Genomic DNA, 16,623 nt, shown 5'->3' with positions numbered 1-16,623 from the left:
ATATGTGTGAAGAACCGAACAGTTCTCTTGTTGCACAAGGAGAATTGAATTCAGAAGGTATAAATAATCCGGGAAGAAAAACAAAAATGCAAGCAGTTTATATTCATTTTCCAGTGTTCTTTCTTTGGGTGTAGCTGCTTCTGTCCATCTTTGATCAATTAAAGCTCTCTTTATCGAGGAGATCCACTTCCATCAGAATACATTGGAAGAGTATTTATTTTGCAAATAACAAAAGGTGAAAGAGCTCTTCATGACATTTTACTTAAGGCTCAGAAACTTTTATTCTCTCTAATGCCCAACAAAATGTCCAGTCTTATAAATGACACTTTGGCTTAACTTCTCATTTTTACCCAATATTGACTGCCAACCCTCCCGCATCATTACATTTAACTATGGCCACTTTAATGATATACAAAGAACACATGGTATTCTTAGTTTGCATAGACTTAAACCAAGGGAACTGCCAAACTTTTATTCTTTTTTTCTGGACAAAGTATGCAGTTTTCTGGAGAAGCAGTATGTAAATAACAAAAGACAGTTTGGTAGTATGTAAAGAACACTGGCTTTTGGGTGAAAGGATATAGGTTCAAATTCTGCCTCTAACTTTTTTTGTGACTTTGGGCCATTCATTAAAATTTGTTCATGGACCTCAGTTTCTTCAACTTCTGTTATTTTTTGTGTTCATAGAGGATCAAAAGGGGAATCAATGTACAGTAGCTTATCATACTATATAGCATATCAATCAATACAAACTTGGAAGGTCAGGCATAAATAGTCCATATACACATTGGGCAAGGAGCTGTCTTTAAATTTGCACATCTCACATTTCTTTTGAGCTACTGCAATTCTGTTTTGCTCATAGATACAGCACCTTCTTAGACATGACCATATTATGCTAGAATGTGCTGTCCCATATCTCACAATATCTCGCATAATATTGTGATATATAATATACATATATATATATATATAAATAATCTCATAAATTTTTTTCTGAGAGATGTTGAGAGTGTCCTTTTATCTCTTGTTTTGACTACCATGTGAGTGCCAGTCTAGTGTAAGTTCTCTGCAAAATTAACTTTTAGGCAAATATAAATTTAGCATTTGAACAACATGCTAATGGAACTGCATTCATTGATGTAGTTTAAATGTTTGGCAGTTTAGCTTGAGAAAATACCACAATATCCAGTGCCTCATTTTGCTAGATGATCTTCAGAATCTTCCTAAAACAATTCAAATGGAAGCAGTTCAATTTTCTGGCAGGGTAAAAATCCTGCGGGTTTCATAGGCATACTATAATAAGGTCAGCAAAGACCTGAAATTTGATATGCAGCATAAAATTTCTGTCCCACACAAAGTCTCCCATACAGTGAGCCAGTTCTGGAAATATGTGAGTCAACTTCATCACCAATGTGTACATCCCTGGAAAGTATGTTGCCAATGTAAATGAACTATCCACAGCATTAAAAATGTTTCCATTTGCTATAAAAGATGGTTCCATACGGTGCTGGCTAGTGGAGAAGAGAAACTCTGTTTTCTTGGTGGTGTTAGACCAAAATTAGTGTAAGCAGTAGAGAATTTATAATATCTCAGCCTCAAAGGTTACATTGATTGTACAATCATTTGCAAACCCAAAAAGTCACACTCTCCTTCCATTTTAGTCTTGGCTCCAGGCCTTTTCAAGTCAAACAATTTACCATCATTTGAAGTAGTTTAACTTGATAACTTTTTTTTTGTCCTTATTAAGGGCACCTGACAACATTGTAGAAAACATACTAAAAAGCATGGAAGCAAGCACACTGCCTTGCTCCCTTCAAGACAGCTCAAATCCCACTCTCTCCAGGAGAGCTTTCCCAAGTCTCTTCTACTGCTAGGGTAGTCTTTGGCATTTTCCATCTGCTCTGTATAAATTTTCTGTGTTCATAGTCATTTTCAAGTTTTCTCTCCCATTAGAATGTGAGTTCCCTGATAGTATGGATGGTATCTTGGCCTTTCTTTGTGAGCTCAGTGCTTAACACAGTACTTGGCACAAATTTAAGTGCTTAACTCTTTTTTGATCTACTGATTTAGTCATAAGAAAAAGAAAAATAAAGCACCAGGAACAAAAATGAGAAGAGAACAAGAAGGGGGATGGGGAAGGAAAGGGGAAAGGTAACCTTGGAAGAGGAACTACAATATCAAGAAAGGACATTTTAGGGCATGTGGTAGGAAGTTGAAGGAAATCATAACCCAGGAAAGATGTCTAAGAACTTTGCTCTTTCATCCTCCCCCCCCCCCCCAGATCCTTTTCAAGCTTCTCCTTTTCCAGTTCAATTCATTTCAGTAAACATTTAATCAACAAACATTTATTGTACTGGGCACTATGCCTGGGGACACAAAAAGAAGTAAACGACAGTCCCTTCCCTTAAAGAGTTTCCAAACCAATGAGGGAGATGACATGCTAACAAATCTATATGAAGGTACATATATATACAAGATAAAGAGGAAGTAATCAAAAAGAGGGAAGCCACAGAAAATAATGAACAGAGATATATCAAATTTTCTTAGTTCAATAATTCAAAAATAGGATACATAGAAGGGGAGGCAGAAAAGAGACAAGCATTTATTAAATGCCTATCAGGGGTCAGACACTGTACTGCTTTACAAATATTTACAAATATTTTGTAGGTTCTGAACTTTTTGGTATTAATCCTTATGATGAATGCTAAGGACATTTTGATATAGAGAAGAGAACCAAACAACATTTATCAAGTTCCTATTAAATGCCAAGCATGTTTTTAAACTCTGGGGGTCTGCTCTCAAGGAATTTATAATCTAATGGGGAAGACAATGGCCAAAACAAAATGAAACAAAATGAAATCTCTATCCAGGATAAATAGGAGATACTTATGAAGGGAAAATACTAGAATTAAAAGAGTTGAGGAAATAAAAGATGAGATTTTAGTTGGAACTTAGAAGAAGCTAGGAAAGAGGTTAGTAGGTGGAGGAGGGGAGAGCATTACAGGCTAGGAGGATAGCCAGAGAGAATGCCTGGAACAGAGAGATGGAGTATCTCAGTGGAATAGCCTGGAGGCCGGTGTTCCTGGATAGACAAGTATGTTCTGGGGAATGAGGTGTAAAAAGACTGGAAAGGGAGAAGGGAGAAAGATTATGAAGAGCTTTGAATGCCAAGCAGTATTTTGTATTTGTTCCTGGCATCCCTGGAATATACTGAATAAGGGAGTGCCATGATTGGGCCTCTTATTTTTGGATAAATCACATTAGTTGCTGAATGAATGATGGATTGGAGTGGGGAAAAGATGAGGCAAGAAGAATTACCAGCAGGATTATTTTGCAATAATCCAGGTGTGGGGGGAATGAGGCAGCACAATGGTGAGAACGTCAGAAAAGAGAAGGGGGCATACTTAGGTTTAGAGGCTTGAGGGCCCAAGTTAGAAACCTGGCTCCTACCACCGATGTGTCCCTTGGTGAGTCAGTCTGAACCTCAATTCCTTCATCTATAAAATTAGAGAGTTGGATTAGATGGCCTTTGTTAGCTCATCATCCACATTTTACTCCCCTTAATTTTGGGTGTTCCTTTCTGTCTTAGATCTTATTTTCTCTCTTTATATTCAATCTTAAAGACTTCATCAGATGCCATGATGGCTCCATCTATGTATGTATAACTATATATTTATATGATCTTATATTTAACTACTTCATACTTTTTTGTATTCTCTTTATATTTATTTGATTTATGCTTATATACACTTGTTTTCCCTTCCTTAGAAGGTGAGCTCCTTGCAAGTATGGATAATTTCATTCTTTGTGTTTGGATGTTTAGTGTAGCACTTATAGTAAATGTTTAATAAAAAGGTCTCTTCCAGCTCTCAATCTATAATTCTAGGATCCTTTGACAACATTGTTAGAATTCTCTGTTATTGTGTTAGGAAGTAAAAGAAAGATCAAAGCAATTAATTCTGCTTCTAGGGATGAATGGGATCAAAATAATGTGTGGGATGGCTGAACTTTATTTTATTTTTGTTTTGTCTTCCAAGAATAATCATCTTTGTATTGGACAAGACAGAAGCAAAAGTAGTTTGTAGGGATTAGAAATCCAAGACAAGTAAAACTGTCTAGAAGCCTTTAACTTATTTCCATGAAATGAGGAACAGGACTACCTCTGAATGGAATAGTACTATAAATAAGGTACTAAAAGAGCTGGCAGATGTGCTGATGAGCTGCTGTTAGTAAAATCTGAAAGACCTTAGAGAGATCTTTTAGAATGAAAGAAGGGCAGATGTTGGCCCAATTTTCTAAAAAGGAAGAGGCTGTTTGAATATGGAAGTTATAGATCAAAGAGCTTGACTTAAATTCCTGGAAAAATTTACAACATATTACTAAGAAAATAGTTTGTGAGTCCTTAGGGAAGTACAGTTAATCATACCAGATTAACTTCACTTTTTTTTCCCCTCAAAATTAGAGTGGTATAGTCAAGGAAATGCTGTAACTATATTATATTTTTATTTCAGTGCAGCCCTTTTCCAGAACCATATGCTAGGTACTATCTTGGAGGCATTTCAAAATAAAACCCAAAGTTGCATGCTCCCCTACCCCAAGCTTGCCCTAGAAATATGAGATTTTTATTATGTCTAAGCCTCTGTAGAATAGATAGAGCTTTTGGTCTTGCAAGTACTCAGTCTAACAAGATAGACTTTATTTTGCCCCTATGAGATGACTACGATATGCATTTTGCTGAAACAGGGATTAGCTTTTCCTAAAAGTCAACAAAGCTGCCTCTGTGACCTGACCAGCTCCCGCATCCCTTATGCAGTTTCCTCGTCATTTAATGACATTCTCCTTAGGAAATAAAAAGCTGGGGGCTTCTCCGACCTGGTGTATGTATGAAAACCACACCATAAATCATAGCTTGAGACTTGCTCAGACCAAGGTGTTTCCAAGCAGAGATCAGGAGAAACTCAAGAAACACTAAATGCTGTTGTATTCTTGTTGCACATATTTTCTGTATCAGGGTTCCTTTTGTTAACTGTTCAATGATTTATAAGTTCTTCACTTCAACCCAAGTTAAATCTCAAAATACAACTCAATATAAAACATTCAGACCTATAAATAGACAAAAGAACTCACTCTTCCTCTCAAGAAATTCCATTTCCTCATTGGTTTTAGATATATCTTTCCAAACTTCAAATACTATAACTTAGGGTTATAGTTCCCCTAAAGGAAGAGAACACTGAGGGCCACTAAAATGCAGCTAGGTGACACAATGGATAGATCCTTGTGCTTGGAGAGAAGAGGTTGATTTCAAATCCTGTTTAAAATACTAATTGTATCTTTGAGCAAGACATTTAACCTTTGCTTGCCTCAATTTCCTCATCTGCAAAATGGGGATAATAGCACCTACCTTAGAGTTGTTATTGGGGGCATAATGAGATATTTATAAAGCATGTGGCACATGTTATTTTTTTCCTAGACTTGTATGCTCTTCATAACTCACCGTATCAATGAACAGTAAGGTTGGGGTGTGCTCCCTTTTATCAGGGAACTTTTGTGTGCTGCTTCTGCTCGGTACTAAAGTCCATCAGCCATTGACAACTTTTGTTATTCTTTTGTTGGTTTATACCATTATTGCTTCTGGCTTGGTCTAGAAACAACTTGGTCATTCCAAGTGCTGCCGTATCTGGGAAATTGTTGGGATCCATTATCTTTGATGTTTGTGTACTTTAATAATGAAATGGGAGACCCTTGGAAAGGATTGTAAGGACTGGGTGACCTCTGAAGTCTCTCTCAATAGTTAGAGGCTGTGATTAGGCAAGTACTTTCCCTTCCATCTCTATAATAAAAAAGTTAGATTAGATCTCATAATGTCTTCCACCTCTAAATACTATCATCCTATGACCAGCTATGAACTGAAGAGCTGTTCAAGGTAGAAAATGACCTCCTTGTATTTGGAAGTCGACTTTCAATGTTCAAATGAGCAAAAGTTTATTAGGCATTTACTTCATGCGAAAATACCAGGAATTAAATAATCCTTACTCTCAAGGAGCTCACACGTTCAAACACTGGTAAGACCAAAGGCATTGGTGAAAAACAGGGGGTCTTTCCATTCTTCTGATACCTCCTCTTTTTGAGTGTCATACTGAAATTTCACTGATATTAAAGATGTACTAGGGAGGCAAGTCCTAGAAGTGCAGATCTTGGCAATGGTTCTGCAATTTCCCGGGAAATGAAATACCTGTTCAAAATAGCTAACCTGTACAACAGCATTTTAACTTGGAATAGGTTTATTTCCCCTTTCCCAGTGATGGATGATATTAATCCTATTTCAGAAAGGGGAAAAACTTGAGGCTCAGAGAAGTTAAAAGTGATTTGCTCGAGAACACTCAGAGATTTGAATTCACGTCTGGCTGATTCTCGCCCCAGCAGGCCGTCCAGGGTAATACAAGAGGCAAGACTTTGGCATTCAGAAGCCAGCTCTTCATCCGTCACTTTCGCCGCGCTACAACCTCAGCTCTCCTGGCCAACCACTCTCCCTTCCCTCTAGCCTTCTTTCAAGATGGCGCCAGGCGCTTCACATTCGGGAGGAAGTGAGCTCACGCTAACCCGGAAGGGAAAGCGTCGGACGAAAATAGGGCGGAGGAGACCGTTGGGCCCGGGGTGAGGCAAAGTGGGCAAGTCGGGCGGGGATAGAGTTGAGGGGACAGTACCGAGTAGGCAGAGCAATTGTCCGGCCCCTGGCGCCCGGGGATTCCACAGCGGGGGCGGGGAGCCTTCCTCCTCCGCCCCCGCCCACGCTGCAGTCCGGGGAGGGCGGGAGAGGTCGAGGAGGCGTCCCCTCCCTCCTGTCCCCCCAGCCCCGCCTCGCCTCGCCTGGAGGAACTCAGCCCCCACCTGCCCAGCCTGGCCCCGCCCCTTCCCGCCCCGCCCTCAACTCGGGCGGGAGTAAGCGGGCGGGAGATTGTGCGACCCCCTCCCTGCCCCGCCCCTCATCCATCCCCACCTCCCGCCTCGCTTCCGGGGTTCCCTTCCCGGTTTGGCCGCTCCAAGCCTGCGGATAGAGCCGAGCCCAAGGCAGGCATCCCCGCACGCCCTCTTAGATCTCGAGGAAGCTGTCGTTCCTCCCTGAAATATGTCCCCAAGTCCCCCGGGTCCGGAGGTTGTTTTTTTCTCCAGGGAAATCTGTTTTTTTGATAGCTCCGTCCCCCTTTCCCATCCTTGCTCCAGTCGCCCTGGGAAGTTTCCCTCCCACCGGTCCTGCCCTAACTCCACCTTTTTTAATATAAATGTCGCTTCCTAGAAGGACTCAGTTTCCCTTTCCTTAGGGTGATCCCTATTCCGGCCGCCAAGTCCTTCTACGGCAGCATTTTTGGGGAGCATTCCTTTAGGATCCATACGTTTAAAAACAACCACCACAAAAAAACAACTAAAAGCAAAGACCTCCCCTCCTTTCCCTTCCCCCACCCCCAAAAAAGAACAAGCTCCGCCCCACCCCCAACACCTCCAGCGCAGTATTATCGCCTCCCCCACGGAGCGGGAGTGGTGGTGGGCTTCCGAGTGACCATGCAGGCAGGAGAAGCGGGGTCCGCCATGAAAGTGTCCGAAAGTGAAGGGAAGCTGGAGAGCCTGGGCTCAGCAGCGACCCTCAGCAACAAAAACAGCAGCAACAGCAGCGGTGGCGGCGGCGGGATCAGCAGCAGCAGAAGTAGCAGTGCCAAGGGCTGGCAGTACAGGTATGTCCATCTCCGCAGCCGCCGGGGCTCGGGGCTACTCCGATCCCCGCCTCTGACCCCGCACCTCGGGGTGACCTCTGCTCAGTCTCAGCTGCAAGATTTCCTGCTCTGGGTCTTACTAATTGGAACCGGTGTGGAGTTGTTGGATCGGAGGATCAGCACCTCCGCGGAGCTTAGGAGAGATTCTGGAGAATGGGCCGGTGGCCGGGCTTTAGCTTTTCCTTTGTTGTCAATGGATCCCGGGGAGGTGGGGAAAGTTAAAAAGGCTCAGGGACTTTGTCCTTGGTCTGTACTCCAGGAGCAGTGGAAGTCTTTAGCAGCCAGAGAAGCCCTTGGCTCTGAAGCTCTGGGTGGGTGAAGATAAATCATCTTCACTATTAGAAATGAATTGATTCAGTAAATCATCCCTGCAGAAATGATTGCCTTAGTTTTTAAGGGAATGAAGTCCTTTGAGTTTTAAGCTTGTCTGGTCTTTATTATTCCAAGCCTTTTCCTCGATTTTAATGTTCTCGAATAGGATTATGAAAGGGAATTAAGATTTTGAGTGGGAGGAGTATGCATGTTTCTGTATGATACATGTTTGCCAAGTCTAGATACACTTATAGCTAGCTCACTTTCAGAATCTTAAATGGTTCCATTTCAATCATTCAATATGTGTACGTAGAAATTAAATATTAGAGAACTCAGCTTTATTGTTAATAAACCGGATTAAGTGGGAGACTTTGTTGTAGTGAATTGCTAGATTTGGAATCAGGATGAACTCAGTTCATATCCTATCTCAGGTGATTATTAATTAGCTTGGGAAAGTAATTTACCTTTCTCTGTCTCAGTTTCCTTAGCTTTTAAATGGAGATAATAGTTGTACTTACTACTCAGGTTGTGAGGATAAAATGACGATATAAGTAAAGTGCTTTGCCATATATAGATATTAGCTCTTATCATTGCAGGCTTATCTTTCAAATGAAGATATGTAATAAATATTCACTATTAAAACCCAAACAATCCAAAATGATTATAATCTGGAAAAGAATTATTTTTGAATTCATTATGAAACCAGATATATTATCATTCCATTTAAATGGAGGTTAATGTTATGGCAAAAATCCATTCTCTAAAATATAGATGCAAACCAGGAAGTAAGCACACAAGGTCTGAGCCTAGAAATAGTGTCCTAAGTCACCGAACTAAAATCACACACTTTAATCAGTCATAGGATCATAAGTTTAGAGTTGTAAGAAACCTGGAAAGTCATTGGTCTGTCAACCAAGTCCTGGAAAGGTCTAGCTTCACAAAGGTTTAAAGTATATAAGGTAGCATTTAAATAAATCTTTCCCTTACGACTTTATTGGCATTTATTTGATGTATACTCAAGCTTATTTCCACAGGTTTCCCTTTTTAAATATGAATCAATGGATCAATAGGCATTATATGCCTAGGTGATAGGGATATCAAGATAAAAATAAAACAACTTGTCCTCAAGAAACTTTTACACACACACACACACACACACACACACACACACACACCCTAAACACAGACATACACTCATGATAGATGTAAGTTAAATTTATGGGGGGAGTGTAGTAACTGTTGGGGATGATCAGAAAAGACTTTATATAAAAGGTAGCACTTAAGCAGAATTTTGAGGGGAACAAGATCATGAGATCTAGTGGGCTGATAATTCTATCACAAAACATACATAAAGTGATAGGGGAGAAGGGAGGATTGTGCTGTTACTAGCATTTGAGAACATCCTCAAGGTGGCACTTATTCTGAGCCTCAAAAAAAAATTGTATTGAGATGGAAGCAAAGAGCGAGAGTGTTTTGGTTAAGTGCAAAGGTAACCTAGAATAAGTGTCTCAGGAACAATCTATCTGGATCACAGAGTGAAAGTGGATTAATGTATAACAAAATAGGTTGAAGATCCTGTTCTGAAAACCTTTAAAGGCCAAACCTAGGTTATATTTGATCCCAGAAGTAATAGAAAGCCAATACAGTTTACTAAATCAGGGAATAACATCATCAGACCTATGTTTTAGGAGACTAATTTTATTAGCTATGGGAAGGATCGATTGAAAAATTGAGAGATTTAGGCAAGAAGACCAATTAAGAAGATATGACAGTACTCCAGAAGAGAAGTAATAAGAGCTTGAACTAGGGCAGTGATTAGAAAGGAACCAATGGAAGAGACATTGTGAAGTTAGAAATGACAAGATTTGGCTGCTGATTGGATATATGAGATAAGGAAGAATGAAGAATTAACTATGAAACTGGGTGACTGAAAGGTTGATATCATCAGTGGAAATGAGGAAATTCAACAGTGAGATGGGTTTGAGGAACAAATTGATCATTAGTTAGTAAACTTACTTTGTACGTACTTTCTGCTAGAGGGCCAAAGAAGTCAAATCCAAAATGATTGTACTTAGAGGACTCCAGTTTGGGATGCTTTGAGTTTGAGATGTTTATAGTATATCCATTTTGAAATAACAATACACAGTTGGAGATGCACTAGTGGAGATCATCATATTAGAATTATAAGATTTTAAGAGAGGGATGGAAAAGCAGTTAGACATAAACAAAGGACAAACATTTGAAAAGTTATGGAAAACTAAATAAGAAATAGACTTGAGTTATTACTGCACAGTGTAATGATGCAGGCATTGAGAGAGAGGCTTTTGATTTAAGGAATCAACAGCTTTTTCAGCTTTCCAGTAAAGAAAAAACAAAAGAATTGGAAAAATAAAACTAGGCTCCTTCTTCTAGACTATTAGTGTCTAGTGTTAGTCTCAGTTAGGATCACTGAGAATTTCTAGACAGATAGGCAATATGCATTTATTAAACACTTAGTATATGCCAGACACTTAAGCACTGGGGATTCACATCCAAGGAAAAAAAGGGGCAAGGCCCTGTCCTTAAAGAGCTTACATTCCAATAAAGGAAGACAGCAGTCACAAGGATGGTGAAAAGATATGGGGAAAAAGGGAAGAAGAAAATATAAATCTTGAGGAATAGCATCCAAGTCTAGAGTCTGAAAGCAGAGACAGGAGGAAAATGATAGCTGGCCTGGGCCTCTTCCCAAAATGAAAATCTTGGAAGGAATTCTTCTATGGGCAAGTGTGCTTTTGAAGACATTCAAAAAGTGAGCTGAATATTTAGGGTAATAATAACAATTGCTTTATAACCAGGTTAAAGTAGGTACTACAGGCATTATCTCTATCTCAAGAGTGAAGAAATTGAGGCTCAAAGAAAGTAAATATATGAACCACAAACAAGAAGTGAACCCAGATCTTCTTGATTTATTTTTCCAATAATCCTTGCTACATCTTAGCTTTGTTAGTAGATATTTATTTAAATTTTAAATTTTCAGTAGTATTTTTCCAAATACATGTACAAGATAGCTTTCAACATTCGTTTTTCTGAGACTTTGTGTTCCAAATTTTTCCTTCCTTCTTCCCTTACCTCTCCTCTTCCCAAATCAGCAAGCAATCTGAGATAGGTAAAATATGTGCAATTCTTTTAAATATTTCAATATTTGTCATGTTGAGCAAGAAAAATCAGACCAAGGGGAAGAAAGTATGAGAAAGAAAAGGTGAAAATACTATGCTTTGATCCATTAGTGGATATTTATAAAGAAAATATTAAGTTCTGTGCCCTTTATTTAATAAGACAGGCTACTACATAATACATTTAGAAATTTAGAAAGTTTCCAATTAAAAATGTTTAGAATAAAAAATTTATTAAGTTAAATACTTAAATTGGAAAATATGTAGAACTAATTCTCCTAGATAAATAAGGTTTTAGAATTAAGAACATCATTACAACAATATTGTTTAAAGAATAATTGTGAACAATTAAACTCTTATGGGTTGTAAATATTTAAATCAAATACAAAATACCTATGACGGAAGATACTATTAATCACCAAAAGAAAAGATCTGATAAATAGAAATTTGATTTTATATTATACAACACACACATACACACACACACACAACGTAATATCAAATGGTGGGAGGGAAGGGGACAGTTCAAAACTTGAAATATAATAAAAAAGGGGCAGCTAGGTAGCATAGTAGATAGAGCATCAGCCCTACAGTCAGGAGGACCTGAGTTCAAATATGACCCCAGACACTTAACACTATCTAGCTTTGTGACCCTAGGCAAGTCATTTAACCCTAATTGCTTTAGCAAAAAAAAAAAATAATAATAATAATAATAAAAAATAAATTTTAAAAAGATAAATGAGGTTTGGGGGCAACTTTTTCAGTTTATACTACTAGATTTTCTTCCAACAGGTAAAGATGTTACTATGAACCATTACTGCTTTAGAATATACATGGTTTCCTTGCTGAAAGCACTTTCTGTTGCTGCGGATTGCAACAGCTGTACTCCTTAGGAATTGCTGTAGCTAAAGGTAATTAATTACATAGTGGCCAATGTCCTGATGATGACTTAGTCTCTGAATTTAGCTCAGCTGGGAGCCTAGAAAACATGGACATTCTGTGTCACCAGGCTTATCCTGAGAAACTCTTGAGGTTTTGTACTCTGTTGGGTTGGCCCCAGGAGCCCAGGGTCACTTCCACAACACAAAGAGGCACTAAAATGGTTTGGTAGAGGATCTTGTATTATAAATGTTGCTAACTCTCTTAGAATTGTAGACACGTTCTATCTTAGAAAAGGCCATTATTTGGCTAATATATCTCTAAGTTAGAATGAAAATCTATTTTGTATTTCCTTCCAAATATATATGTTGTTTCTTCCATTCAAATATGAACACCCTGCTTCTTTCTAGTTCTATATTTCCAGTATTAAATAAATGTGAAATAAATGAATAATATTCAGAAGTTAACTGAAAGGTATTTTTTAAAAAAATTGTATCAAATGCTGAAAAAAGTTTTGAATTATAAAAACATAAAGGAAGAAAATGGGAAAAATTCAAAATAAGTAGTCTTCCAAAATTTCTTTGCCAATCCTAAATATTTAAAATCATAGTCTAAGAAAAGGAAGCTAGAATCTAGTTCTATTCTATTCTGATGACAATATGTCTTGGCTACTCTAACATTTTTGGGTAACTGAGGTAAAAAAAATACTGCTTATTCAATTTTCATTTTTTATTTATAATAGTTAGAGACACAATTGTGTAAATTGTGGTTATTGAGGAAATCCAAGGTATATAGGAATAACACAATCTTGCCAGTTGCTTGACATTCTTCAGTATCCTTTGTCTGAGGTGATGGTGATAGGTAACTATTTCTTGGTTGGTCTAGATATTGTTAACTTGTGCTCCATCCATGGAAGGCTGCAAAAAGCTTAAAAGAATATAATGCAAAGATGGGGAAAGATGCCAGATTGCTGGAATAGAGTCATGTGGTTGACTAAGAAGAGTTCTGATTCTTATATTGTATATGAGTGATGTAAAAAGCTAATACAATAATATGATTCAGTCTAGCAAACACTCATTTATCTATAGTGTATAATAGAATAATGTTAAGGTGCTTTGTATGCATAGAGGAACATGATACAGTCTTGGGCCCACAAGGAAAGATAGAGTAGTAAAAGAGAATGTTATTTGTGTATATTGTGTCACATCTGATAGAATATAATAAAAATTAAAGGAGTAATCTTGAAAAAATACTGTAAGAAAACTTGAGGAATAGATCACTTTCAACTGGGGATTGTGTGGTAGGCAAAGGTAGCAGCTGAAGGATGAGAATATTTCATCAGTCACAGAGTTGGAGGAAATGTGTATGGAACCTAGAGAAAGTAAAGGACAGTCATTTGAAGTAAGACTGGGGCCATGCTGTAGAGCAGCTATTTTCAAAGGGTATCTGTGACTCCTGGGAGTCTCTTAGATCTTAAGAGTTTTCAAAATAATATGAAGAACTTTTGTACTTTTCACCCTTGCATGAGTTTGCCAGAAACTACATGACCTGTGAATTAAGATTTAGCTGTATATGTGAAGAATGAGTTGATATATTGTCTGCAGAAAGGTATTTTTATTGTGCAGATGGATTAATCTATAGATGTTGCTGGACTTGTGCTGCTTGTATTCCTCCAGCTGCACCAATTAATTGACAGTATTATTTTATGTGAAATTGGTAAAAAATACTAGTGGTGCTGAAATATTTTTTTAATCTTTTGGTTTAATCTGGAACCACTGTTGTGTTGCCATTTACATTTATGGTGGCATCTTAACATAATCAGGGTGGAGGCACCAAACTATTTTATGTCATTTTCATCTAAGAAGCATCTTCATGAAGCAATAGAAATGATTAATTTCATTAAATCTTGACCTTTGAATACATATCTTTTTAACATTTGGTGTGCTAAAAATGAAAAGCATGCATAATTAACTTCTGCTGCATATCTTAGTATGATGGATGTATTAAGGAAAAGCACTTGTGGCATTGTTTGAATTGTAAGCTGAACGATTCATTTTTTTTTCCCACATGAAAACATCATTTCTGCTTGAAAAAAATGACAAACTCTGATTATTCAGACTAGAGTTATTTAGCAGACATTCCTGGAAAAATGAACAAAGTAGGCCTGCCACTTCAAGTAAAAGAACTGATGATCTTTGTTGCTAATTGTTGGAATCTCTACAAACTGCTAACTAATTAGAGTTGATCTAATCTTACAAGAAGATGTTTTGGGCCAGAACCTGATCTATTCCATTGATTAGCCAATACCAGATGGTTTTATTAACCACTGCTTTATAATATAATTTTAGATCTGGTACAGCTAGGCCACCTTCATTTGATTTTTTTTTTTTTTTTATTAATTCCCTTGAAATTCTTGACCTTTTGTTTTTCCATATGAACTTTGTTGTTATTTTTTCTAGGTCATCAAAATAGTTTTTTGGGAGTCTGATTGGTATAGAGCTAAATAAATAGATTAGTTTAGGTAGTTTTGTCATCTTTATTTGAAAAGGAAACAAGAGATTCATTCCATCTCTGTGTTGGTTGGAGGCAGAAGAAAGCAGAGGCAGAGGCTGAAGGACCAGATCTTTGGATTTGGCGACATTCGGAGGGAGCTCTTGGAACCAAGCAGAGAGATAGACCTCTAAACTAACCGGGCTATATTGGAGATAATAAAAGATTTGAACTTTTATCACCTGGCTGCATTTGGGAAGAAGATCACCACATTTTGGCGTCCGAACAGGGACCGACAAAATCCTGATTCCAGGGAAGGCACCCAGAGAGAACTTTTATAATATTTTAAAGAAGAACAAGAACTCCAACAGCTAATGATAAATTTAAAGCTTCCAAGTGAAAATGAGAAGTTTGGAAAACCTGTGTGTTCCATTGTGCATCAGACAGTTTCCCAATACTCAAGTCATCTGATGAAACTGGTGGTAATATCAAGGAATGTGTTATTTTGATACTATATTATGAAAGGTATCAGCATTTTGAAGATCTGCTTAACTCAGTGAATCAGTATTTTCTAAATGACCAATGCATGGTATTACAAAACCATGTATATGTAAAAGATCTATTCAAAATGCAAGATAAATCAATAGATTTTAATGTAACACAGAAAAATTCTTTTATATGATTTCAGATTCCACATTGTAACTAACTTTTGGTTAGTTAAAATTTGGTGATATAGCACAAAACAATATCCAGAATTATCTGAAAAAGGCTATTGAAATACTCTTCCTTTTTCTAGCTAGCTATCTGTGTGAGACTGGATTTTCTTTACATATTTCAACTAAAACAACATTACAGTAGATTAAGGGCAGAAACAGTTATGAGTATTTTTTTTTATCTTTGAAAATTGTTATAAAAATGTTTTTTTTTTTAACATGTAATGAATTGTCATTTTAGATTAAATATTGCTTTTATTCTAATGTGGTAAATATTAATAGAAATTATTGAAATTCTCAGTGATTTAAACAAATTCTTCCAATTACACATAAAAACTATTTTTAGCATTCATTAAAAACATTTGAATTTTTAATTCTCTCCTTTTCTTCCTCCTCTCATCAAGATGGCAAGCAGTTTGGCATAGGTCATAGATGTGCTTTCATTTAAGATATCTCGGTGATCCTGAGATCAAAAATTTGAGAAATGCTGTTATAGAAGACCTTAAATTTTAATAGTTTGTATTTTATCTTATGGGAATTAGGGAAGTACAGCAAGTTTTTGAGTGAAATCATATTTTGGTGAGAGCTGTTCATTAAAAACATTATTTTGGCAGCTCTGTGACCATAGGGAAGTCAAAGGCTGTAGGTAGAGAGACCAGTTATTATCTTAATAGTTTAGAAAAGAAGGATAAAGACAACAGATAGTGTTGTGTAAGTAGAGAGGAAGTGCTGGATGCTGAGGTCTTGTAGAGGTAGAATTGAAGAGTTGTTCCATCATATCCATCTCTTTGTGACCCCATGGGGGTCTTTTGGCAATTGGAAGTTAAGTGACTCAGCCAGGGACACATAACTAGGAAGTGTCTGAACTCAACTCTACTGATTCCACTGGCCACACTGTCTATCTTCAGAATGGAAAAGATTTGCTTTGAGGTCCTTTCATCTCGAAGAGGACCAAAATGATATTGGTTGGTGGATTTGAAGGAGAGGAAAGAAAGAACAAAGTTATGAGATCAAAGAAGGAGTAAGAGTGCTGAGAAAGGAATGATCATCACTGTATCAATCCTGAAGAAAAGGAACTGGGAACAGGTCATTGAATTTGGTAGTTAAGAGGTCACTGATAGCATTAATGAAGGTCATTTGAGTAGAATGGGATTGAAGGGGATTGAAGAGTATGAATGAGTAGCCAGTAAATGCAAATAATGGTTATAGACTTTTTCCGCCTGTTCCCACTGGAAAGTTTGACAGTGAAGAGGAGAGACTTAGTAGAACTGGAAAGGACTTTTGAGTTTATAAATTAACGAGCATTTACTA

The 16,623-nt window shown here is 37.6% G+C and overlaps 1 protein-coding gene across 1 annotated transcript in view; it reads left to right on the top strand.

Annotated features, from left to right (window-relative positions):
- The first annotated feature begins 7,286 nt into the window (after positions 1–7,286).
- The window catches only part of OSBPL11 (oxysterol binding protein like 11), a 98,637-nt gene continuing 89,300 nt past the window's right edge, over positions 7,287–16,623 (top strand). Inside the window, exon 1 of the mRNA XM_051985480.1 lies at positions 7,287–7,727. Within this exon, the coding sequence (XP_051841440.1) occupies positions 7,558–7,727 (170 nt within the window). The 5' untranslated portion in view covers positions 7,287–7,557. The remainder of the gene's footprint in view (positions 7,728–16,623) is intronic.

This window comes from Antechinus flavipes, chromosome 3, assembly GCF_016432865.1.
Source record: "Antechinus flavipes isolate AdamAnt ecotype Samford, QLD, Australia chromosome 3, AdamAnt_v2, whole genome shotgun sequence".
NCBI lineage: Eukaryota > Metazoa > Chordata > Mammalia > Dasyuromorphia > Dasyuridae > Antechinus > Antechinus flavipes.
Note: the sequence above shows the minus strand (reverse complement) of the source record. Positions and strands in the feature narration are given on the sequence as shown.